At 48.0% G+C, this 22,522-nt stretch overlaps 1 protein-coding gene across 1 annotated transcript in view; it reads left to right on the top strand.

Moving 5' to 3' along the window:
- LOC144168503 (uncharacterized) overlaps positions 1-18,580 on the top strand; it is a 29,031-nt gene extending 10,451 nt beyond the window's left edge. Inside the window, exon 7 of the mRNA XM_077697475.1 lies at positions 15,883-18,580. Within this exon, the coding sequence (XP_077553601.1) occupies positions 15,883-16,161 (279 nt within the window). The 3' untranslated portion in view covers positions 16,162-18,580. The remainder of the gene's footprint in view (positions 1-15,882) is intronic.
- Positions 18,581-22,522: the final 3,942 nt, after the last annotated feature.

Here is a 22,522-nt window from a genome sequence, read left to right as displayed (position 1 = left end):
ATGGAGAACGAGAGATAGTAGAGACAGCGAGCGAAGCAGGCAACGGCATTCCGTTCACGAGGTGGCTACGCTAGGTGGTGAAAGTCACCTTACCTCCACCTCGCGCTAGCCGCTACCCCAGCTTCGAAGTCACCAAGCCAAGCCAATCTGGCTCTCTAGCCAGTACGTAAGCTCGCTGGTGCGGTTCGGCCGCAGGTAATGCACGATAGCCGGCAGTGACTGTGGGTGGTTTTCTTACGCTGATTGTTTTGTTATTTTTTCCTTTATTTTCTTGCCTGTCTTTGTTCTAGATGCTCCGCGCTGCCGCCTCAAATTGAGGAGCGCCGGGCGCGACGGAGAAACAGATCGCTCGGTGCGCTCGCCATTTTTGATCACGACTATAGGTCGAGGTTCTTCGGTCACGATTATAGGTCGACCCTCAATTTTTAAGCACATGTTCGGAAAAAAAAGGTCGACCTATATTCGAATAAATACGGTAAGTGACAACGCACAGAATTACCATGCTGCCCTTAGATCCCTCCTGTGTACGCCCCTGCAGTGTCTGGGCCACACACTGCGAGTGGCTGTTAAGGATTCCAAGTAAATCACTCCTGGAGAAATGCCGGGCATTAGTGGGTCATTACAAGCACAGCGCCAAAGCCACAGCAAGTCTCCAGGATTGTCAGCGCCAGCTGGAACTACCCACACTCAAGCTTATTCAAGATGTAGAGACGAGGTGGAACAGCGAGCATGATATGCTGTCCCGCCTCCTGCAGCTCAAAGCAGCTGTCTGTCTGGAGCTCGCGACATCAGACACCACGATTGCCAGCCTGACACCACAGGAGTGGAGGACTGTAGAGGGGCTCGTGAAGGCCCTTGCACCAGTGGCGTCGGCAACCAAGGACCTCAGCGGGCAAAAGTGTGCCACTTTGTCTGCAGTTATCCCGTTTCTGTATGGAACCGAAATGGTACTCAAAGACTGCATAGCGACAGATGACGTCACATCACGGTTCGCAAAAAAAATGCTTAAAGCCATGACAAGATTTGTTGGCTACAGCGAGCAAAAGGAGTATGTCATGGCCACAGATTGCAACCCAAGATTTAAGAACATTTTTTTGCAGAGAAGCTGCCCAATAGCTGGTACTTATGGAGTTTGCTCAGAGTGAGCTGGAGAGGTCAGCACCAGCATCACCAGCACCTTGCGATTGCCCAGGTCCCTCAGCACCTGTGCTGTCAACAACCGAGCACACCACTGGTATATGGGACCAGATTGAAAAATTGGCCATGTCTGGACAGAAGCAGCTTCATGCGTCCAGTGGGATCGAAGAGTTGCGGCAGTACCTTCGCGAACCAACCTGCGGCAGGAACGACGATCCGCTGGCATATTGGCAAACGAAGTGGGAAGAAGTACCCCAGCGTTGGCACCCTGGCCATGGAATACTTGGGCATTCCTGCCGCTAAGTTCCCAGCGAGAAGCTGTTCTCTACAGCTGGGAATATCGTCGCAGCTCAGCGAGAGAGGCTGGCCCCAGAGCACGTGCAGCAGCTCCTCCTTCTCCATGAGAACTTGTGAGCAGCGGCACAAATAAACATGCATGACTACCGGATATTTGCCCTCTTATTCCATGGTTGTATATGGTGCAGTGACCGCCCTGGTGTGGGCTCTCAGTCATTGCTCCCACATGGTTGAGTGTATTCAAGTAACTTCAAGCATATTTAAGGAAATTCGGCAATGTTCGACATTCGATTCGACATTCGAGTTTTTTTTCCTAATTCGATTCAATATTTGATTCGAGAGCATCTATTCGGCATTTGCACATCCCTAAAAATAACTAAACCCTGCGAATTTCGGAGTAATCGGTAAACGAGCGCTTAAATTTTCACTTGCCGGCTGGGCATTTCCTTTCCAACACAGGCAGAGTTCACTGCTCCAGGCTCAAGCTGAGTGGAAAGCTATTTGTGCAAAAGCTTTAATGAAGTGAAAAGAGGACTGTGTCAACAACTACTGTATCAGTGGTGGCACATGTGAGGCACCAAGAGTTGGTGCACCACGCAGTAAACGTACAACTGTTCTCAGCATTGCTAGAGAACATCAGTTAAGTCCCTTTTTGTAGGTTCTTGTTTGCTGCTTTGCTCATTTTTGGTTTAACCTTTTCTTCGTTGTCATATGAAATTATCTTTTATTACGTACTCGTTTTAACGCATTGCTTTACACATCTTGTGTCAGTCATTTTTATAAGCCCCGGTAAGCTTTTTCTTCATTGATCAGCCAGATGCATGTGTTAGTACAAGACTGCAAACACAGCCCACACCTGTAAAATTGTCTGCATTTCATTTTAGATTTACTGGGGGAAAAAAATAGTTCAGTGCTAAATGTTTCAAAACTATGGTTTGAGCAGAGGCATCACACGCCTCAGCAAAACTAATGCTTAAGTACTCATACAGTTAAACCTCGATGTAACGAAGTTGGTAAAATTCGTACCGTATTTTCACGAATATAACGCGAGTTTTTTTTTTTCGAAATTACGTGCTCCAAAACGCACCTCGCGTTATATTCAGAGTCGAGTTCAGCCACGAGGCGCGCAAGTCTGGAGAAAGGGGAGAAAGCCATCCCAGTTGAAGGAAACGAGGAACGGGAACATCGCGCCAAATAAAAGGAGGAAAACCGAATCTGGAAAGAACTCGTCGCCCTTGTGACACACGAAAAAACGCAAAAACACGGCGCAAGAGGAGCGCGAGGTGCGAGCGGGATGAGGGAGGGGGCGAGAACGAAGGTCACCCGGTTGCCCCTCGCCGCTGCCGCCATGTTGAGGTGGTGTATCGTGTGCTGCACATTGTCAGCGTCGCGCCAAACGGAACTCGAATTTCTTTGTTCCGCGTCTGTTGAAGTGCTGTTTTTCCTCGTCTTCTCGTCTCGAGAGTCGTTCGCGTTTCGTGTGTTACGCGCGCCCACGGACCTCACATGGAGAAGAGGACTCAGTACGACGCATCCTTTAAGAAGAAGGCAATCCTTTTGTCCGAAGATGTCGGCAACTTGTGTGTGGCGCGACACCTCGGAGTGAACGAATCGACGATCCGGGGATGGAGGAAAAACCGCATCAGATCTTCCGTGCCGCGCCTGCTCGGAAGGCCTTCCGTGGACCGAAGAGTGGTCGTTACCCTGATCTAGAAAAGGGACTCGCAGAATTCGTACGGAAACGTCGCGGCCAATTCTTGCCTGTGAATGCGGAAACGATTCAGTTGAAAGCGAGGGAGCTTGCGCGAGAGGCTGGTCTCTCTCGTGACACCTTCAAGGCTAGTCGCTCTTGGGTCCAGAAGTTCATGCGTCGCGCTGGTTTTTCACTTCATCGGAGAACCTCAATATGCCAAAAGCTCCCAGCCAACTATGAACAAAAGCTGATAGCATTCCAACGTCATGTGATTCGCTTACGCACAGTCCGCAAGTACCTGATCGGTCAGATCGGCAATGCGGACGAAACGCCAATCTTTTTGGATATGCCCTCCAACTACGCCGTAGATGTTCGTGGCACGAAGGAGGTGCGCCTCCGTACAACGGGAAACGAGAAGACTCGAGTGACGGCGATGCTGGCGTGCACGGCTGATGGACACAAGCTGCCGCCCTTCCTCATCTTCAAAAGGAAGACAGTCCCGAAGAATGAAATTTTCCCTCCCCGCATGCATATCAGGTGCAACAAGAAGGGTTGGATGGACAGTGCGATGATGCGCGAGTGGCTTCGCGTCGTGTGGGACAACCGCCCGGGTGCGGCGTTAGCGAAGACGTCCATGCTCGTGCTGGATGCCTTCAGGGGACACTTGACTGACGAAGTCAAGAACGCCATCAGGGAGGCCAAGACCGACCTCGTGGTGATTCCCGGAGGCATGACTTCACAACTGCAGCCCCTCGATGTTTGCATTAACAAACCCTTCAAGGATCGCGTGCGAAGAAAGTACGAGGAGTGGCTGGCCGAGAATAACAAGGCGCTCACACCGACGAGACGCGTCAAGCGGGCGTCGATCTCACAAGTCGCCCAGTGGATCGCGAACGCATGGTAGGCTATGCCGCGCTCAATTGTGTCGCGCGCCTTCCTCAAGTGTTGCATCTCCAACAACATTGATGGCACGAACGACGACGCGATCTTCACGGACAGTGACAAGGAGATCAGCAGCGACGACGAGTAGAATAAAAACGAAAAACGTACGTCGACTTTCGGTCTCTTTTCACTTTCTTGTGTTCTCAAGAGTTCGCGTTATAATAGTAATAATATTTTTTTTTTCTTATTTATGCCATCAAAATCTACCCTCGCATTATATTCGTGGTCGCGTTATATTCGTGCAAATACGGTAATTTACTTCGTTACATTGAAATTTCGCTACATTGAAATTCGCGGTTATAATGAAGTGTCATCCCGTGAAGCATTTCCTGAAAAAGAAAACGTGGCGCACATACACGGCCGGCGCACTGTTTCTGTTTCTATCGGTGCTTAATCGTCTATGCGGGCATCAGCGTGATCCGCATGGAGCGTTTTCTTCCCGCAAAAACGCGCCCTGCAAGCCATAGGCGCGCTGACGCAGCCGCGGATCGCGGGTAGCTACAGCGACCGATTCTAACCGCTCGCTGAAACGCAACTCGAGGGGCAAACGAGAGGGGCATGTGAGAAAAAAAGCGGATAACGTGGGCGAAATTTTCACTGTAAAACATCATACGTGCTGCGTACGAGAGCGCCCACCAAATATCCTCCGCGGCGGTAAGCCTTATCGTCTAGCCCACGACCGGCTGGTCTAGCCAGCCGGCATCCCCGAGCGCTTCGAAGCTCCCGCCATAGGGTGCACGCCTCCCCATTGGCGAAACCATGGTGAAACTGGTCAGGCTCCTCCCACTGCCGCGCGCAGCGTGAGTCACTTCCCGCCGCCGGCACGCAATCGCGGATGCCGGTCTGAAAAAAAAAAAAAAACGCATTTCTGATGGAGGCGAAAAGCAAAAACGCCCGTGTGTACGAGATTTCGGCGCACGATAAAGATCCCCAGGTGGTCAAAATTAATCCGGAGCCCTCCACTACGGCGCGCCTCATCGCCTGCGTTGCGTCGGCGCGTTAAACCCCACAATTAATCAAATCAAAAAAACGCACATGCAAAGTTCATAAAGATTCACAAATGCTTGCTGGGACGATGAAACCCAACAAGCTTGAGCGAACTCGAAGTGCAAAGCGGCGGCGGTGGCAACTCCAGAGGCGATTAGGCTTACCACCGCGGAGGATATTTGATAGGCGGTTTCGTAAGCGGCGCGTGTCACGTTTTACAATGAAAATTTCGCTCAGGTTATTCGCTTTTTTTCTCGCATGCCCCTCTCATTTGCCCCTCGAGTTTCATTTCAGCGAGCGGTTAGAAGCGGTCGCTGGAGCTACCCGCATCGCGCAAGTGGTCTCCGCGGCTGCGTCAGCGCGCCTGTGGCTTGCGGGGCGCGTTTTGCGTTTTTGCAGGGAGAAAACGCTGCGTTCGGTTCACGCTGATGCCGATTAAGCCGTAGACGATTGAGCTCCGACAGAAACAATGCGCCAGCCGTGTATGCACGCCACGCAGTTTGCACGCAAGGGGCTTACTCAAAGACTCCGTGGCTGGCTGCATCCGCGGCATTGGGCAACCCGTGTCACCGTTCGCGTCTTATTGGGACCCCATTTTGGCGCTTGCTTCTCCCAAAATCTACTTCTACAACTTAAATTTCGTGTGTAGTTTTCCATGAAACTTCGTTACATTGAAATTCCGGCAAACGGGACTTCGTTACACAGGGGGTGAAAATACATGGTGTGCATACACTTGAAGTTACAAAAAATTCCGTGGTTTTTTACATCGAGGGTATCGTTACATTGAAGTTCGTTACATTGAGGTTTAACTGTACCTGCCAGGTTTCCCGAATTTTCCGGGAGACTCCTGAATTTTCATGGTTTTGTACGATTGTACGACCGAAACAAAAATCTCCCGAAAATGCACCCGTCTTCGGCTTACCGTAAAAACCCGCGTATAATACGAGGTTTTTTTTTTCCAAATTTGTGCCTCGTATTATATGAGGATCCCAAAGTTTTCAGACGAAAATTTGCACTTTCGGTTTCGGTTTTAGCGGATGGTGGGCCGTCTTGCGGTGGCGTTAGTTGGCTGCTGCTTCTCTCAGACAGTGCCATTTTGATTGTTTTGACCACGCGAAGGATCGGCACGTTCACCGCAAGTCTATCACGATGTCGGGTGCACGAAGGCAGTATTCAGCGGCAATTAAAAGAAAAGTCCCCGCACGGGGCACCTTGAGCAATCTTGGTGACGGTACTGGCGATACCGCGGACCCCGAGCACCCAAACATAAGCTGGATCCAACCGTGGCGATGTGTTTATAGGTGGAGGGTTAGAAACCACGAACGGTGACCGTCGGAGCCTTGGTCAAGCTCCGTCCGATGGGCTCCATGCCTGTCTACCAGGCAGGGAGCTCCGGGACCTCTTTGACTACCAGGGTAAGGTCAAAGGAGAAAGTACCCCCGTCTCCCTGCTTTTATACTATGCCATGTGGTATCTTCAAAAAACCCCCCCAACCGTGATCAGCCCCCTGAAAGGGGCCGCACCGAAGTATCTTTTCCTTCTTTGCCTTCTATCTCGCTCCCAAAGCCAGATAACTACCCTCGTTTTTTGATCATTGAATCTGTGGACAAATCGAAGCCGGTTTCCTCTCAATCTGTATTTCTTGTTTCTAAATACCTTGAAGGTATCATCGGCAAAACATATGACGCCAAAAAGCTCAGAACTGGTGAAGTGCTAGTTGAAGTTAAAACTCAGCAGCAATCCACAATCCTCCTGAAACAAACCCGCATGGCAGATCTGGAGATCAGGGTCACACCCCACCGCAGCCTCAACAGTTGTCAAGGTGTGATCTCTGAGGCAGATCTCCTAACCGAGACAGACTGATCTGCCCGAAGGCCTAAAAGACCAAGGCGTGACAGTGGTAAGGCGCATCGTCATCAGGAGAGACAACAAAGAAATAGCCACCAAACATCTGATCCTGACTTTCGACCGCTGCACACTGCCCGAGCATGTCAACGCAGGTTTCATCCGTTGTTCTGTCCGGCCGTACATCCCGAACCTGCGGCGCTGTTTCAAGTGCCAGAGGTTCGGGCATGGTACCAATTCCTGCCGAGGCAGAACAACATGTGCCAAATGCGCCCAGCACGATCATCTCTCCGACAACTGCACTGCAACCAACTTCACCTGTCCGAATTGCCAGGGTCCACACGCAGCATACTCTCGCGCTTGTGAAAAGTTTCATCTTGAAAAAAAAATCATTAACCTTAAGATAACCGAAAACATCACCTTCCCAGAGGTGCGAAAGAAATTCGCCTCCTTCCCTCTGGGCAGGTACGCCGACGCAGCTCGCCGGGGGGCGGAGCGGCGTTTGGTTTCGCGAGTCGGACTTCCCGCCCCCGCCCCCCTTGGGTTGCCTATGGCAGCCCAACCCACCTCCGCACCGCTCGCTCACCCAGCAGCGGCTGTGGTGGCAACAACGTCTGTTGGGGATGCCGCTGCATCCACTGCTTCCTCTCCACCGGCCCAAAGCACACGCAAGGGCACGGAGATGGAGACGGAGGCAGTCGCAGCGACCCCCTCCCCCGCCTCACTGCCTGTGCCACCTGTGCTGCTCCCCACGCCTTCGGCACTGGAAGCGCAGGCAAAGAACACCCGAAAGGGTACCACGTCAAGGGGGCCCAGTCCGCTGGGCACCCCCTTGCCTTCAGATGACGACATGGACGTCGAGCCCTTCCGGCTTTCATCGCAACGGAAGGAACGGGCTGCGACGTCCAGGTCAGTAGAGAAGGCAAAAAAGCCCCTCCCAAGAGTGCAAGCCCCGAAAGACCCTACATAAATAATCACACTCCAGTAGCTCTAACACATCATAATGGGAAGAGAAAACATGGTTCAATGGAACTGCAGAGGCCTTCTGAATAATCTTGACGACGTACATGAGATTCTGCATGCCAACCAGCCAAGTTTTAATGTGTGTCCAGGAAACACATCTTAATTCCAAACACACAAATTTCTTGAATAGTTACCTAGTATACAGGAAAGACAGGGATGGCTGCACACACTCTCCTGGCGGTGTGGCCATAATTGCCCGCAAATTCTTAGCATGCCACCCTGTCACCTTGAACACCGTCCTTGAGGCTGTAGCCGTCCGCACAATATTATTTAATAGGTTGATAACGGTATGCTCCATCTACATCTCTCCTGATCTTGCACTTCTGAGCTCTGACTTTGAGGCGCTGGTCGACCAGCTTCCTGAACCATACATCCTAACAGGCGACTTCAATGCACACAATTCTCTTTGGGGCTCTTCTCGCACGGATGCCCGAGGTCGCCTGATAGAGAAGTTTTTTACATCCTCTGGAGCATGCCTTTTCAACAAGAAACAGCCTACATACCATAACATAGGACACAATACATACTCAAATCTTGACTTGGCTATTGGTTCGGCAATTCTCTTTCCATGTCTTGAGTGGGGTGTGGGCACTGACCCATATGGCAGTGACCACTTCCCCACCTCACTAACATATATAGGTAAAGGCCCATGCAGTCCATCTTCCCACAACAGGTTCAACGAAGCAAGAGCTAACTGGAATACATTTACTGAGACATCCAAACTACACCACACATCCATAGGACACCTACACGTTGAAAAAGCTACCCAACTGTTCACGGCGCACATCCTCGACGCCGCCAAAAAGTCCATTCCCCACGCCTCTGGTACCCCGCGCAACCAGAGGAGGCCGTGGTGGAATGAGGACTGTAGGCGGGCGCGAGAGGCCCAGAACAAGGCGTGGGGTATCCTCTGTCGGTACCCCACGTCGGGTAACCTTATTTTGTTCAAACGGCCAAGGCGTTAGGAAAACGTGTGCGCCGTGAGGCAAAACGAGAGAGTTGGCACCACCTTCCTCACTTCCATCAACTCATACGCTGACACACACAAAGTCTGGACACGAATACGAAAACTAAAAGGACAACAGACACACAGCCTGCCCCTGGTTAGTACAACAGGGGACACACTGGAAGACCAGGCTAACACACTTGCACAACACTTCGAACACGTGTCCAGTTCGGCACACTACACAAACACTTTCATGAAACACAAAACATCTGCGGAAAAGAAGTCCCTGCAAGATTACAACAAGTCGCACACTTCTTACAATTCTCCTTTTTCAATTCAGGAGCTGAAGGCAGCCCTGACAACAGGTAAGCCTTCAGCTCCAGGTGCAGACAAAATCACATACACTATGATACAACATCTACACTCAGACACCCTTGAAACACTTCTACATCTATTCAATAACATATGTCTTTCGGGGCACATTCCTCGCTCTTGGAGGGAGGCCATAGTAGTGGCTTTTCTGAAGGAAGGGAAGGACCCTTCCTCTCCCGCTAGCTATCGGCCCATCGCCCTTACAAGCTGCCTGTGCAAGCTCCTCGAGAAGATGATAAACAGGAGGCTCGTGTACTTTCTTGAGTACAGTGGTCTTCTCGAGAGCTGCCAGGCAGGCTTCAGGGCAGGGCGGTGCACCAACGACCAACTCGTCGCGCTCGAGTCCTATACAAAGGATGCTTTCCTCCACAAACAATATTGTATGACGGTATTCTTTGATCTGGAAAAAGCGTACGATACCTCGTGGCGGTATGGCATCCTAAGCGACCTGAAGTCCTTCGGCATGTCGGGTAACATGATGAACACACTTGCCAGTTACTTGTCTCAAAGAACCTTTCGTGTGCGAGTTGGAACTGCACTCTCTAGGGTTCATGTGCAGGAAAATGGAGTGCCACAAGGTGGAGTTTTAAGTTGCACCCTTTTTATTGTGAAAATGAATTCCCTTAGGAAGGCGCTGCCACCGTCGATTTCCTGTTCAATCTATGTAGACGACGTGAAACTCTCCTTTAAATCCTGTAACTTGTCTGTCTGTGAGCGCCAGGTCCAGCTTGGTATTAACAAGCTAGCTGGCTGGGCAGATAGCAATGGTTTTAAATTTAATCCCCGGAAGTGCACTTGTGTTTTGTTTTCCAAGAGGCGTGGCATCCGGCCAGATCCAGACATTCAACTCAATGGTGTCTCGATTCCTGTCAAAAAGGAACACAAGTTTTTAGGCATAATCTTCGAAGAAAAGCTCACATTTATCCCACACATAAAACAACTAAAACATAAATGCTTAAAGACAATGACTATCCTGAAGGTTCTCTCGCACATTTCTTTTGGCGCTGACAAACAACTACTTTTACGTGTTTTTACCAGCTTGATAGGTTCACGATTGGACTATGGTAGCGTTGTTTATGGGTCAACAAGTAAAACATCCCTCAAAATGCTGGACCCAGTGCTCCATCTCGGGCTCCGCCTGGCGTGTGGCGCCTTCCGCACTAGCCCGGTCGAAAGCCTCTATGTGGAGTGCAACAAATGGAACCTACAACGTCAGCGAGCATACACAGATCTCCTTTATGCCTTTAAAATTTCATCCATGCCACACCATCCTTTTAAATCAGTTTTTCATGATACATCCATGACTGAACTCCTTTTAAATCGACCATCGTTCTCTGCGCCCTTCTCTTACAGAGTTAGAGAGGAAGTGTCAGAGCTTTCTGTCTCCTTTTTAGATACAATCCAAAGTTCTCTAACAGATTTTATAGCACCATGGCATCTCCGCCCTGTATCATGCGACACATCTTTCACACATATAGATAAAAACCGAGCTCCCACATGTGCAATCCTGCAGCACTTCTTGTATTTGCAGCAGAAGTATCAGTGTTCTGAATTTTATACGGACGCCTCTAGAACTGTGTCCTGCGCGGCCCGTGGGCCCGGCCTTAGTGTCACTAGAACTCTTAACAGTAATACAAGTATCTTTACGGCAGAGGCTTATGGCGTATTTCTTGTTGTTAATCATATACTCCAAAGCCACACCCCACAATCCATTATCTATACAGATTCCCTCAGTGTTGTGCGGGCATTGTCATCAACAAAGTCTTCAAAAAATCACGTTGTAAATCTTATCATCAAAGGTATTATGTCGGTGTATGTCCACAAATTTGAACTCGTCCTTTGCTGGGTCCCTGGCCACTGTGGTATAGCCGGGAACGAAGCCGCGGATCGAATGGCCGCTGCTGCTACACTCTCGAATGCAGTAGACATCACCACATTACCCTACACCGACGTGAAACCACACATCAAACAACAACTTCGCAAAACATGGCAAACACATTGGAGTGAACAGACAACAAGTTACATGTAATAAAACCACACTTGGGACCGTACACCTCCGATACACGCAACAGATACATAGAAGTCGCCTTGGCTAGATTACGGATAGGCCATACACATGCAACGCACTCGCACCTGCTCACTGGATCTCCAAGACCTCTGTGCAGCAGGTGCGGAGAGGCCCTATCCGTGATCCACATCCTCATACAATGTAAGGCACTCGACATTACACGACGCAAACACTTCCCACAACTACACACACGACATATTCCACCACACCCGTCATACTTCTTAGGAGACGATGCCATGTTTTCTGTTCAGCGCACGTTTAAGTTCCTATCAGAAGTTCACTTTTTACAACTCATCTCATACCACCCATAGCTTTACCCCTGGTCCTATACACCAGCCACCTTATTTATTTTTTAACCACTCTTGTTCTTCACCCTGGCCTAGAGTTCCTGTATATGCTCCCTACGGGAGCAGAGTTGCGCATAGGTCCGCCATCTTGACCGCCGAGCATCCAAAGCAGCGTGGGAAAGCCAACCATCGGGCTTGAAGGAGTCGTGCGCACCGCGCGAGGGGAGCGCGAGCGCGCCCCGACGTCGCTGCTTTTTTTTTTTTTTTTTTTTTTTTGTAACGCGCGTTTTGCTTTATTATTAGGGGTGTTTTCCTATAACGCATATCCTAATATGGGGAAGATATGGCTGTGCAAAAAGTTTCGAAATGTCCCTCCAGTTCTTAACAAACATATATGTGTTACTATAAATTTAACGAAGACGTGACTTGTTTTGCTCAATAAACCTCCATACTGGTTAGATATCTGGTATAGAATCAGCACACGCGTATATACACACTGGGTTATTTGGAACTCAACCTACAGTTTTTGCAGTCTATAGTGCATGTCGGCAAACTTTCATGCCTTGACAACGTAAAGTGATGTGACCAGGCATCTAACCAGTATGGAGGTTTACTGAGCAAAACGAGTCACGTCTTCGTTAAATTTATAGTAACACATATATGTTAAGACCTGGAGGGATATTTCGGAACATTTCGCACAGCCATCCGATATTCGGATATGCGTTATAGGAAAACTGCACTCAAGAGGAGGAGGAGGAGGAGGAGTAAGGGAAGGAGGGAAAACTTTGTTTAACAATTAAATCGATCTGGTTAGCCTGGGGAGGGGCGAACCATGCAGTGTATAAGGGTATTCAGAAATTGCAGGTCTCTCTCTTGCCACACGGCGTGTTTCAACCCTTCCAGGCGCGACGAACAAATCCTATTCTACTCGGGATGGCGTTCTATGATTTTAAGAAAATTACTTTTACTCTCTTGTCCTGGACTGAGTTCCCGGCCCACTAACCAGATCGATTTAATTGTTAAACAAAGTTTTCCCCTCCTCCCCTTACCCCTCCTCCTCCTCTTGAGCGCAGTTTTCCTACAACGCATATCCGAATATCGGGAAGATGTGGCTGTGCAAAATAGAGCTAGGCGTCAGCTTCTCATCTAAGCATTCGAACAAAAGGAACAGTCAGCTGCTAATAACCGACAACAGCGAAAATGGAAGACCAAAACAAATTCTAGGCCTTCAGGGCTGTCGGCTTGACCGCGTACTGAAGTCGTGCAAAAAAGGTAATCTTCATGTACTAGCGTGTTGCGGGTTGTCGCTCTCGCGCTACGAACTACGAATGCGACATGGCAGCTGCGCAAAATGCACGAAAGACGCCGACAGCAGAGGGCAGCAGCGGCGTTGCAGCCACATCGCCGGCTTCTCTGCGGTGCGTGGATGCTTTTTGTGCACGTGACGGCGAACAGCGAATAGGGTCGTGAGCGGCGAATGGAAATCAAAGGCGCAACTCTGCTCCCGTAGGGAGCATATACAGGAACTCTACCCTGGCCCTTTACACCAGCCGTACTCATAGTTTTTAACTGATTTTATTTCGTGTTCTCTTCTCATCAAATAACTTTCTGTTTGGTGCTCTTTGCCCGTGTCGGCCTTGCGCCAATAAAATCAAATCAAACCAAAAAAAATATTAAAAGAAAAGTTATTTTATGTGCCCAGACCATCAGTAATTGCGCCGCAGGACGGCAGTTCGGCGTCACCAAAGGCAGCATTCGCGGGTGGAGAAAGCAACTGGTGCTTGACTGGATAAAGTCTGTGTGGTGTCGGCGGCCTGGAGCACTGTTGGGGGTTCCCGTCAGTGCTCGTGTTGGACGCCTTTCGCTGCCACCTGGCTGATTCCGTGAAAAGTTGTTGTTGCGCGAACCCCGCATCGAACTCATTGTCATTCCAGGAGGAATGACATCCCAGTTACAACCGCTAAACATTTGCATCAACAAGCCTTTCAAAGACTGCATCAGGTCCTGCTACCAAGAGTGGATGTGGTCAGGAGACCCGTAAGTGACTGCTACCAGATGGCTGAAGCGGGCTTCTCCAGTGGTGCTTTGTGGCTTGATCGCGGTTGCGTGGGCCAGCATCCCAGAGCAGCTCGTCAGTCGCTCTTTTAAGAAATGCGGCATCTCGAACGCCCTTGATGGCACTGAGGACCACTTTCTGTGGGAAGACATTTCCAACAAGGCGACTTAGGAGACAGCGGCAGCGAACCTGACGATGACTGAACGGACGTTGGGAGACAGTGCCAGCGAAAACTGACAATGACTGAAGGGTAACTGCAGTGCAAATAAATGTTTTCTGTGCTCTTTACCTCGTAATATATGCGGATGAAAACTTTTTTTCTGATTTTGCTGTCCCCGAAATACACCTCGTATTATACACGGGTCCGTATTATAAGTGGGTTTTTACGTTAATCCTTTTCCCAGTATGGCCACAATGCGCCGGAGGTATACCTGACAATCCAACCCGACACCATTTGGCATCGTTATCAGTGAAGTGCTTAAAAAGCGTAGTCGGCCATGCGCAGACGGTGGACCTGTTTGTCCCATTGTTAGTTTACTGTTTATAGAAACGCAGCGCCGCCGCAACTTTCATTTACGCACGAGCACGGCCATTCTGAAGGTTTAGCAAGTCTCCAGTGGTGTAGCTTGTTGTTAGTTTAGACGAAACAACAAAACAGTTCATAACAAAACTTGTTGCTGAGCTAGTTGGTACATAGTTCAAACAAAGTTAAAAAAAACATGGCTTTTTTTTAACTTTGTTTAACCGGAAACATGCTCGAAGAAGCACGACACACGCTACACCCAGTGTGTAAAAAACGTCGTCTACAGTATCCCCTTGAAGTGCGAAAGGGTATACATTGGACAAACGGGACGTTGCTTTAATGAACGTGCGAGAGAGCACCGGTTGGCCGTCAGCAGCAACATGGGTGGGCACCTAGCAGACCACTGCAAGCGCTGTGGGTGTGAGCCATTACTGAATGAGACGACCTTTTTAAGGCGAGCAAAAAACAAGACCGAAAGGGAGATCATCGAGGCGGTATTTATAAAAAGAGCTGGTGAAAAGTGCGTCAGCACGCCATCACTGGCGTTAAGTGATAAAGAGGTGTCTTTCTTAAAAGACAACGTGTAGATTGGCACGTAACGCTGCTCCCCCCTCTTTGCTGCTGGGTTTGTGCTTGGACTATGTGCGCACGCCCTGTTTTTTGCACTACTGCGCACGTTTGCAGTTATCATGTATGCATTCTCGGCACTTGATCTTGCGTGTTTTTGGCCCCTTTTACATTTGTCATTTTGATTATACATGGTTTTGTTATTCATGTTGTTGATATATCGTATATAAATACGTGTGGTTTCTGGTGAATAAACAGTTGGAAGTTGGCGCCTGTATCTGTGTTTCTTGTCTCTCTTGTCCCGTCTAGTTTGCGCCACGTTTTTTAACTTTGTTTGAAAACAGTTCAGTTCCTGCTGTTTTGTATTGCGCTTGCAGTATGTACTATTTCCAGGACTTTCTGAAAAGGGCGGCGTTAGCAATGTCGAACATTTAAGTGGTGTACCTTGTTGGTAGTTTGGGCGAAGAAACAGTTCATTTCTTGCTATCTTGTAAGTAAATAAAAAAATGTGTGTAAAGTTACCCATTCTGTTGTTGCATTCTGTTGTTTCCCCCCCCCCCTCCGGTAAGATCTCCCTAATGCCATCCCGGCAAATCTGGCAGGTATGAACTGTACTATGCTCGATAGTCTTATTGGTCAATTTTTATGACTAATGCTTGTTTTACTTGCAACTGAAACTTTAGCACAATCAAGTTAAAAGTATCAAAAGTTAAAAGTATAAAAAAAAGCACAATCAAGTTAAAAGTTAAAAAAAAGTCAAGGCAGCTTCTTTTAACAAGTCAAAGGAAGCTGCCATTACTGACAACAGTAAACAGTGGAACACACTCTTGGTTTTAGCGATACGACCAGTGGGTCCACGTGCCAAGTTATGCCACAAGTTGGCCTGCAAGCCAGTATATGCACGACGCAGTCTACACGAAGTCTCACTCTGGAACCTCAATACAGGAAGACTGTGTCCCAAAAATATAAACATGTGGGCACTTTTTAGAGCAAACAGAACCTTTCCTCTAAGCTGACCAAGGCCTGGATGAAACCTGGCACAACCAACCACATTTTCGAGTCCCCCACAGCTGCACTCTAGGCCTAAACGGTGACGCCAGAGAGGCTGACTGAGCCCTGCTGCCAACTCCCTTTCCCAGGGCATCTCTCAGGAGGACTGGATGGCAGCGGGGTCGTCACAGGCGGGGTCATCGCAGCAGCAGACGCCCTCGTCACTGCCACCACAGCAGCAGCAGGAAGAATCCGAGTCTGGGGTGACCAAGACCTGCGTGGAGCTGACCTGCGTGGAGGAGCCCACCAGCGGCCACCCCATGGTGGACGCACCGGCGTGCTTTGTCGTCACCTCCAGCGGTGACGTGGTCGCCGTCGAGGACCTGCCGCTCCCACAACTTGGGAGATCAACCCAGTTGGACGGCTGAGTCTACCACACTCTCCAATCCTGCATTGCCTGCTGTTAACTTGCCTTTGTGAAAGGCCAATGCTGGTGTCTTTCTATGCATGACTGGCTGTGTTACTTGCAACTTGGCCACTTCTCTCTTTCCCCACGGCACCTGGTGGGTGCGTTTCTCGCTGCAAAAATGACACACTGTTGGTGACATGCTAGCACGAGTGACGTTAGGGAGCGTAATGCTGCGAACTTCCTAAAAAAAGTTTTTTGCTGGGGTCGCCAGTGAGATGTTAGGTAGGCTTTTCTAATTTGTGAAGCGTGGGAATGCTCCTATAAGTAGTTGACCCGGGACTCAGACCATCGGGTGTAAAAAAACGAGGTTTTCCACAGGGTAGGGTAAAAAAAAACAGATAGCGGTTTCATTGGTTACAACTCTCTTCAGCAATACCCCAGTTCAACATGTGGTTATTTCTAGTCCCATTTTCTTTGAAGGATCTTATCTCAGGTTTATTGCCAGAGGCACATATGGTTTGAGGGTTAGAGGGGGTTGTGTTCACAAGTCAGGGCATATTGTATACTTCTGTATTTGTTACGATAGTATCGCATCGCATTCCATAGCTAGCATAGTGTGGTTCAAGTGCACAGTTCCTAAAAGTGTAGTGTGGGCTCAGTGCACCCACAATTTCGTATTCAGTGTGTTATCCACACGCACAAATTTACAACCTCGTAGACCTTACTGAGGCTCTTAAGAGTCAAAAGAAGCACCCTTTTCGCAGAAACATATTTCCCTTCGTTCAGTGTCTTTGTTGAGTTTATCACTGCCATTCTTTTGTTTGTACCTGGTACTTTTGGCACCGAATGTCAACTTGCCCACGCATATACATTCCAACCTGTCATCTAGCCCTGCAGGCAGGAAAAATGGCGTGTTTACATTGGGCATGACACTAATTGCAATTTTTGCGGTTATTTTTTGCCCATATTTATTGTTAGTCACTGGTTGGTACAGTTTTAGCCTTTTATTTATTTATTTATTTATTTATTTATTAGGTTTTAAGGAAATGGTTGGCTAGTCAGTGAGGCCCTCCACGAACTGTTGCGTCTTCTCACGTGCTAATACAATGCAGTGCGCTACCATTAGCACTGCACAATTTTAATCAATGCCTGCAGTGTGTCTGTCTGCAAAGTACCCGATGAGGCACAGCAATTACTTACTGCAATATAGCTGACACATGCACTCTGCTTATCTATGTTATTCAAAGAATCAGAGAAGCACTATCACCCTATCAGGAACACCAAGGGTCTACCGAAACAATTGTAGGCAAGCCAGCCACTCACAAAACTAGCTTAACCTGCAGCTTTTTTAGGGGTTTCTACTCTTAGCGATTACTTCTCCGCTGCTACGCACCGATTTTTAGCAATACGAAGGCCAGGCACTTCAGTGTCACAAAGTGTACAACTGACCGCGCATCTCCTGGCTCAAACTACGCAAAAACTAGACACACACTTAGGCTATAGCATCCCTTCCAGCTTTATCAGTACATGCATTTAAGCTTTGTTTGGTGCAACCAAGTAGTTGATGTATTGCTACAGATTCCCAGGTGTCATTTGTGTTATTTCACCACTTTCAGGCAGTTTGCAAAGTTCTGGTGCCTGTGGTTTAGTGTGCCTTACAGATTCAACCACGTTTAAGCAATAACACTCAACCCACACCAGCTGAGAAGCTAGTCATGTGTTGCATTTGCTTAATTTAATGTGTTTTACTGTGTGCGTTCTTTCGTGTGCTTTTCTTTCTAGGCAAATGGAAAAGGATGTATTTGTGTGTAAGATATTGACATGCTATATTTGTAATTGCATAGTGCAGGTTTTTCCATCTATTTATTTATTTATTTGCTTATTTATATATATGTTATTTATTTATTACCTTCCATTTGTCAGTATAGTGCATTGTTTCCTTTTGTTGCAGCTCTGGTGCATTGAATGGGATAGCTCTGAGTTAAAATTTATGTTCAAACAACTTAAGATGACAAGGCATAGCTTATTTGTTAGCAAATGTTTATTATGAACAGACGGAGGACACAACTCTGTGAGGGTTTCTATAGTTCTTGTCGAAACAGTGTTACAAAGTGCAGTATAGTTTATTGGCAGATATTTACAAATGCTTTAGAGTGAGATGACTTTTGTTCCTTGAAACTGCGGGACCATGCATAATTTTCAAGCTAATGCACAGATGTTGCATGCAATGCAAAATAAGTGATCTTGAAGCTTGTTTTTAAAGTGTTGGTGTTTGTTTTTATGGCTGTATTTGTGAAGTTTGAAAGTTGTCAAATGCAATGAGCTGCCACAGCTCTTCGTCTAGCAGAAACGAAGGGCTTTATCTGTTGCGTTATGTTTGTATGACTTCCTGTTGACCCAATTTAGTCAAATGACCTAGTTTATTAGAAGAGGCAATATTTATAAGCAAATTAGAGTTTACGTAAGCCAAATAAACTTATATGGACTGCAAATTCCTGTACACCTGGTCTTCTGGACACTGCGACATTTAACACAGGGCACACTGCAATATTTACAATACACTAGCAAGCTGGAGGGCTGGATGCAAAATAGGCACCAAAGGAAGTGGAACTTCGTCATAACACTGGCACAAGAGGCTGCGGAAAAGTTAACAGTACAAGCTCGAGGAGTGGCTATGATTGCGTTCCAAGGCATGTGGCTGATGTGTAGGTACCAAAAGCCCTCATTTTAACAAGGACAGCAAAACAGTGCGAGAATTCCATAAATACATGAATGCCAACACAGCATCGGTGGGAGTGCCCGGCAATGCTCCGGAAACTTTAAAAAAGCTGTTCGTTGAAACAAGGACCACTTTGAGACCATTTTACTCTGGCATAAAAGGAAAAAACAGGTTGGGCAAGTTTGTTGGGCATCACAAGGGCCTCCTCCATTTGGCTTCAGTTGCACAAGGCTTTATATGGACGAGCAAATGACAGATGTTTTACGTTTGTGCTGTTGTCCCACACTATGTATTACCCTTCACTGCACACCAGGTTTGTGACCTCTATCTTCCAGGCAATAGCTACAATGGGGGCATCTGCATCCAGGATTGCAATGTCAGTCTCAGAAGTGCTTGCAACATTGATGGTAATCAGAGGTAAGAGAAGGCAACTGCGTGGCACACGGTGTGGTAGTGTGCTCCATAGAAAACTCACCAAATGTGCTTTATTATAGTGCTTGCTCTGCGCTTACTCAAACAAGTCACTAAGTGGTATGAGAAGGAATCACTGCATGTGTAACTGTGCACACACTGTGGTTCTTATTTACATGTCATTCAAATCCACGATGCATAAATTTGTTGAGGTACTGGGTGTCATTCCAACACACAGAGCATGAATTTTGTATTTTTGATTCCTGTGATACAGCCACTTTGCTTCTTTGGAGCAATACCTAGCTGCAGGATCACATATAGGTGCACATACAGTTAAACCTCGACTGTTGGGAAGCCAAATTGTACGAATTTTTCGGAGTAACAAACAAATTCGTATTTCCCCCGCACTTGCCCATAGGCTTAATGTTTGGTCGGTTTCACGAAGTATCTGATATAACGAAACTTTAAGACAAGGCTAAACTGTAGAGCGCACACATGAACATGATTTTCAAGGGTGCTCACTCCCCACCCTTTTCTCTTTACGGCAGTTCCTTAATTTAGTTGCGGAATAAAGCCAAGTTAAGGTGAAATAGAGTAATCAATACTGCATTCGGTTGATCCTTCTCTATCGAAACTTAATTGTGGTCGGTGCGGTGCTGATGCGGACGCAGTAGTATGGGCGACTGGCTAAAAAACTTGTAAGAAGACACCCGTCTGGAGGCGGAATCTTTTTCATCCCAGGGCGGCACGTGGTGGGGATGGATCAAGCCTTCCATCCACATTCAAAGAACCGACCCGGATACACATGGTTCGTTCAACAATCCTCGCAAACATACCATGCCACAGAACATGCCATGTCATGCCAACAGCACTTTGTGATGGCTCGCGTACATCAGTGAACTTTCTTCCGTTCCTCGAAAGTTCATTTTTGTGGGGAGAGGGGTATTGAAAGTGGTAAAACTGTCAAGCTTTATGGTTTGTACTGTCCATGTACAGTTTTCTCTCCTTTCCTTTTTCCCTCGTTTGTCCAGGCCTATGGCAGAGACTTGGCAGAGGCCCTGGAGTGGTGCAAGAAGTACCAGCGCTCGCTGAACGTCAAGGACTTGACCCAGGCTTGGGACCTCCGGTTATAATACCATTTACGTAAATCATGCCCCCGCACTGGGCACCTTGAGTAATCTTGGTGACTACATACAAATGTCAACGGATTACTAATCTCTACGCCGTGGTGCTACACTAAAATAATATAAAGCGAAACGATTGAAATATTGCGAGCTGCAATTCATAGCATATTCGATAAACCGCACTGGTGCACATCGGGGTGCTCCGGTGCACCTTTTCATTCTCGATAAATTGCACCAGGGTGCACCATCTGTCCTCGATAAACCGGGGCACACCATCGCGGGGCAATTTTTGGTTGCCCCACCACGCACCGAGAGTCGACGGGGCGCCGGGGTGCAATCCCAAGATACATCACGAATGACACCGGAGAAGCGGCTTCCCCCGCCGTCTGCTGCAGCGATGACGTATCGACGCACTCATGTGAAGGCGGGAGGAGCTGTATATTGTTGCTAACAAGGACGACTTGCTTGCGAATTCATTGAGCAACGATGCGACAGTCTCCGAATGGGCGGTAACAATGGCCAGGGATAGTAAATGAGGATGCGAACTTCGTGTACTGCAATGGAGTCTGCATGAATTGCCAGCCAGTGTGAGATTCGCTTTCTACTAGCTTTCTTCAGGAGACGGAACTGGAGAACTCTTGGTGAAAGGGCCCTGACATAGACTAATTAGGAAAAGCTTGGGCAGGGCAGTTTCCGGCATATCCAGCCAGGCTAACCCTGCCTGATCCCACACAACAACCACCACCACCACCATTTGCATTCGTTTCGTTCGATTGAATTGTCATGAACAGTCACTAGAGTGCCTAGACCATCAGACCTACATGTTTTGCTGTAGCGGAAGGGCGGAACAAAACAGGCACTTGCATTATGGCTCTAATGAAGATGAGAAGCAGCTTGTATGTAGCTGTTCAGTGGAAGCGGTAGAAGGGGTAAAAATATGCGTACGTTGTCGCGCATGTGTGCCGGATATGGGTTGTGTGTACATAGGTCTCGTAGCACTGTGTCACGTCACGCTGCTGTATTGCCATTAGTGAACGTTTTAATGAGTTGCTTTCACAGCAGAGATGGCGCATGGGTAGAACTGCTCAGTTTGTCCTCGATCAACGCTCCATGCCAGTGCCAGGAGGCGGTCTTTTAGCCTTCAACCCAGCGTCCGGGCTAATTCCGGTACTAGTGCCATCTTCTCCCCTGGTGAGCCTGGGGAAACATTATTGCATTATTACTGCCATAGCAACGCCGCCGCCATGTTGGCCTTGAAGGCTTGCGTCGTGGAGAGGTGATTTTCTCACCCTCTTATGTCGGTTGGATTTTGCCACCCCTCTCCCCGCCCCCCGATTCCCACCTGGTAACCGCCGCTTGGCCAGTAAAGATGCCAGCTCGAATGTCATGTGAGGGGCAGCAGTGTATGTGCTAGAAATCGTCCGCTTTGTTGCTTTAGTGCATTAAAATCATAGTTCTACAGTAATTTTTGCCAGCTTCTGACACATCTAAATAATTTCAAGCTGTATCTCCCACAAGTTTGCAACACACGAGGAGATAGAGAGCAACTTTCTTCAGAGCATCGGTCACAAGATCGTGTATAGCTCGTCATTTCTAGCTTATTCGCGAGGATCAGTGCTCGGAGCTCATCGATAAGTATTCAAAGTGCGTAGGCTTCCCTGCAGTATTGAGATGCTCTTATGAATACTCAACAGTCTAATGCTACGTACCAAGCAGTGGGCCCCTACACACGCATCGCACAGCAGGAAATAAAACGGCTGTTTTCTATTTTTTCATTGTTCACTGAATGCTTTTTTTTTTTGTTGTTGTTTTGTTTTTTTGTGCCCAAAGCATTAATTTTTCTGCACCATCACAAACGTCTTATTAGGAGGTTTGGGGATGTTTGGGAGGCTCACAAAGATAGTGTGGATATTTTCTTCAGGTTGTATGGCATACATTCCCTTCACAAATTGGCTTTCGTTACGGCTGCGTGCAAGAAGGTGCATATCTACAGTGTGCGTTGTTTATTCACATGCAAGTACAATGAGAACGTTTGTGCTACGCCACTGCGGTCGCGCCCTAGACAACGTTGTCCAGAGTACTCGACAGCGGCTTTTGTGCGCCGAATTTTTATCGTAACCATTGTT

This window comes from Haemaphysalis longicornis, unplaced genomic scaffold (assembly GCF_048455015.1).
Source record: "Haemaphysalis longicornis isolate Haplotype H1 unplaced genomic scaffold, Haemaphysalis longicornis Haplotype H1 scaffold_1, whole genome shotgun sequence".
Taxonomy (NCBI): Eukaryota; Metazoa; Arthropoda; class Arachnida; order Ixodida; family Ixodidae; genus Haemaphysalis; species Haemaphysalis longicornis.
The sequence above is the reverse complement of the archived record's forward strand: the minus strand, read 5'-3'. Positions and strand labels throughout refer to the sequence as shown.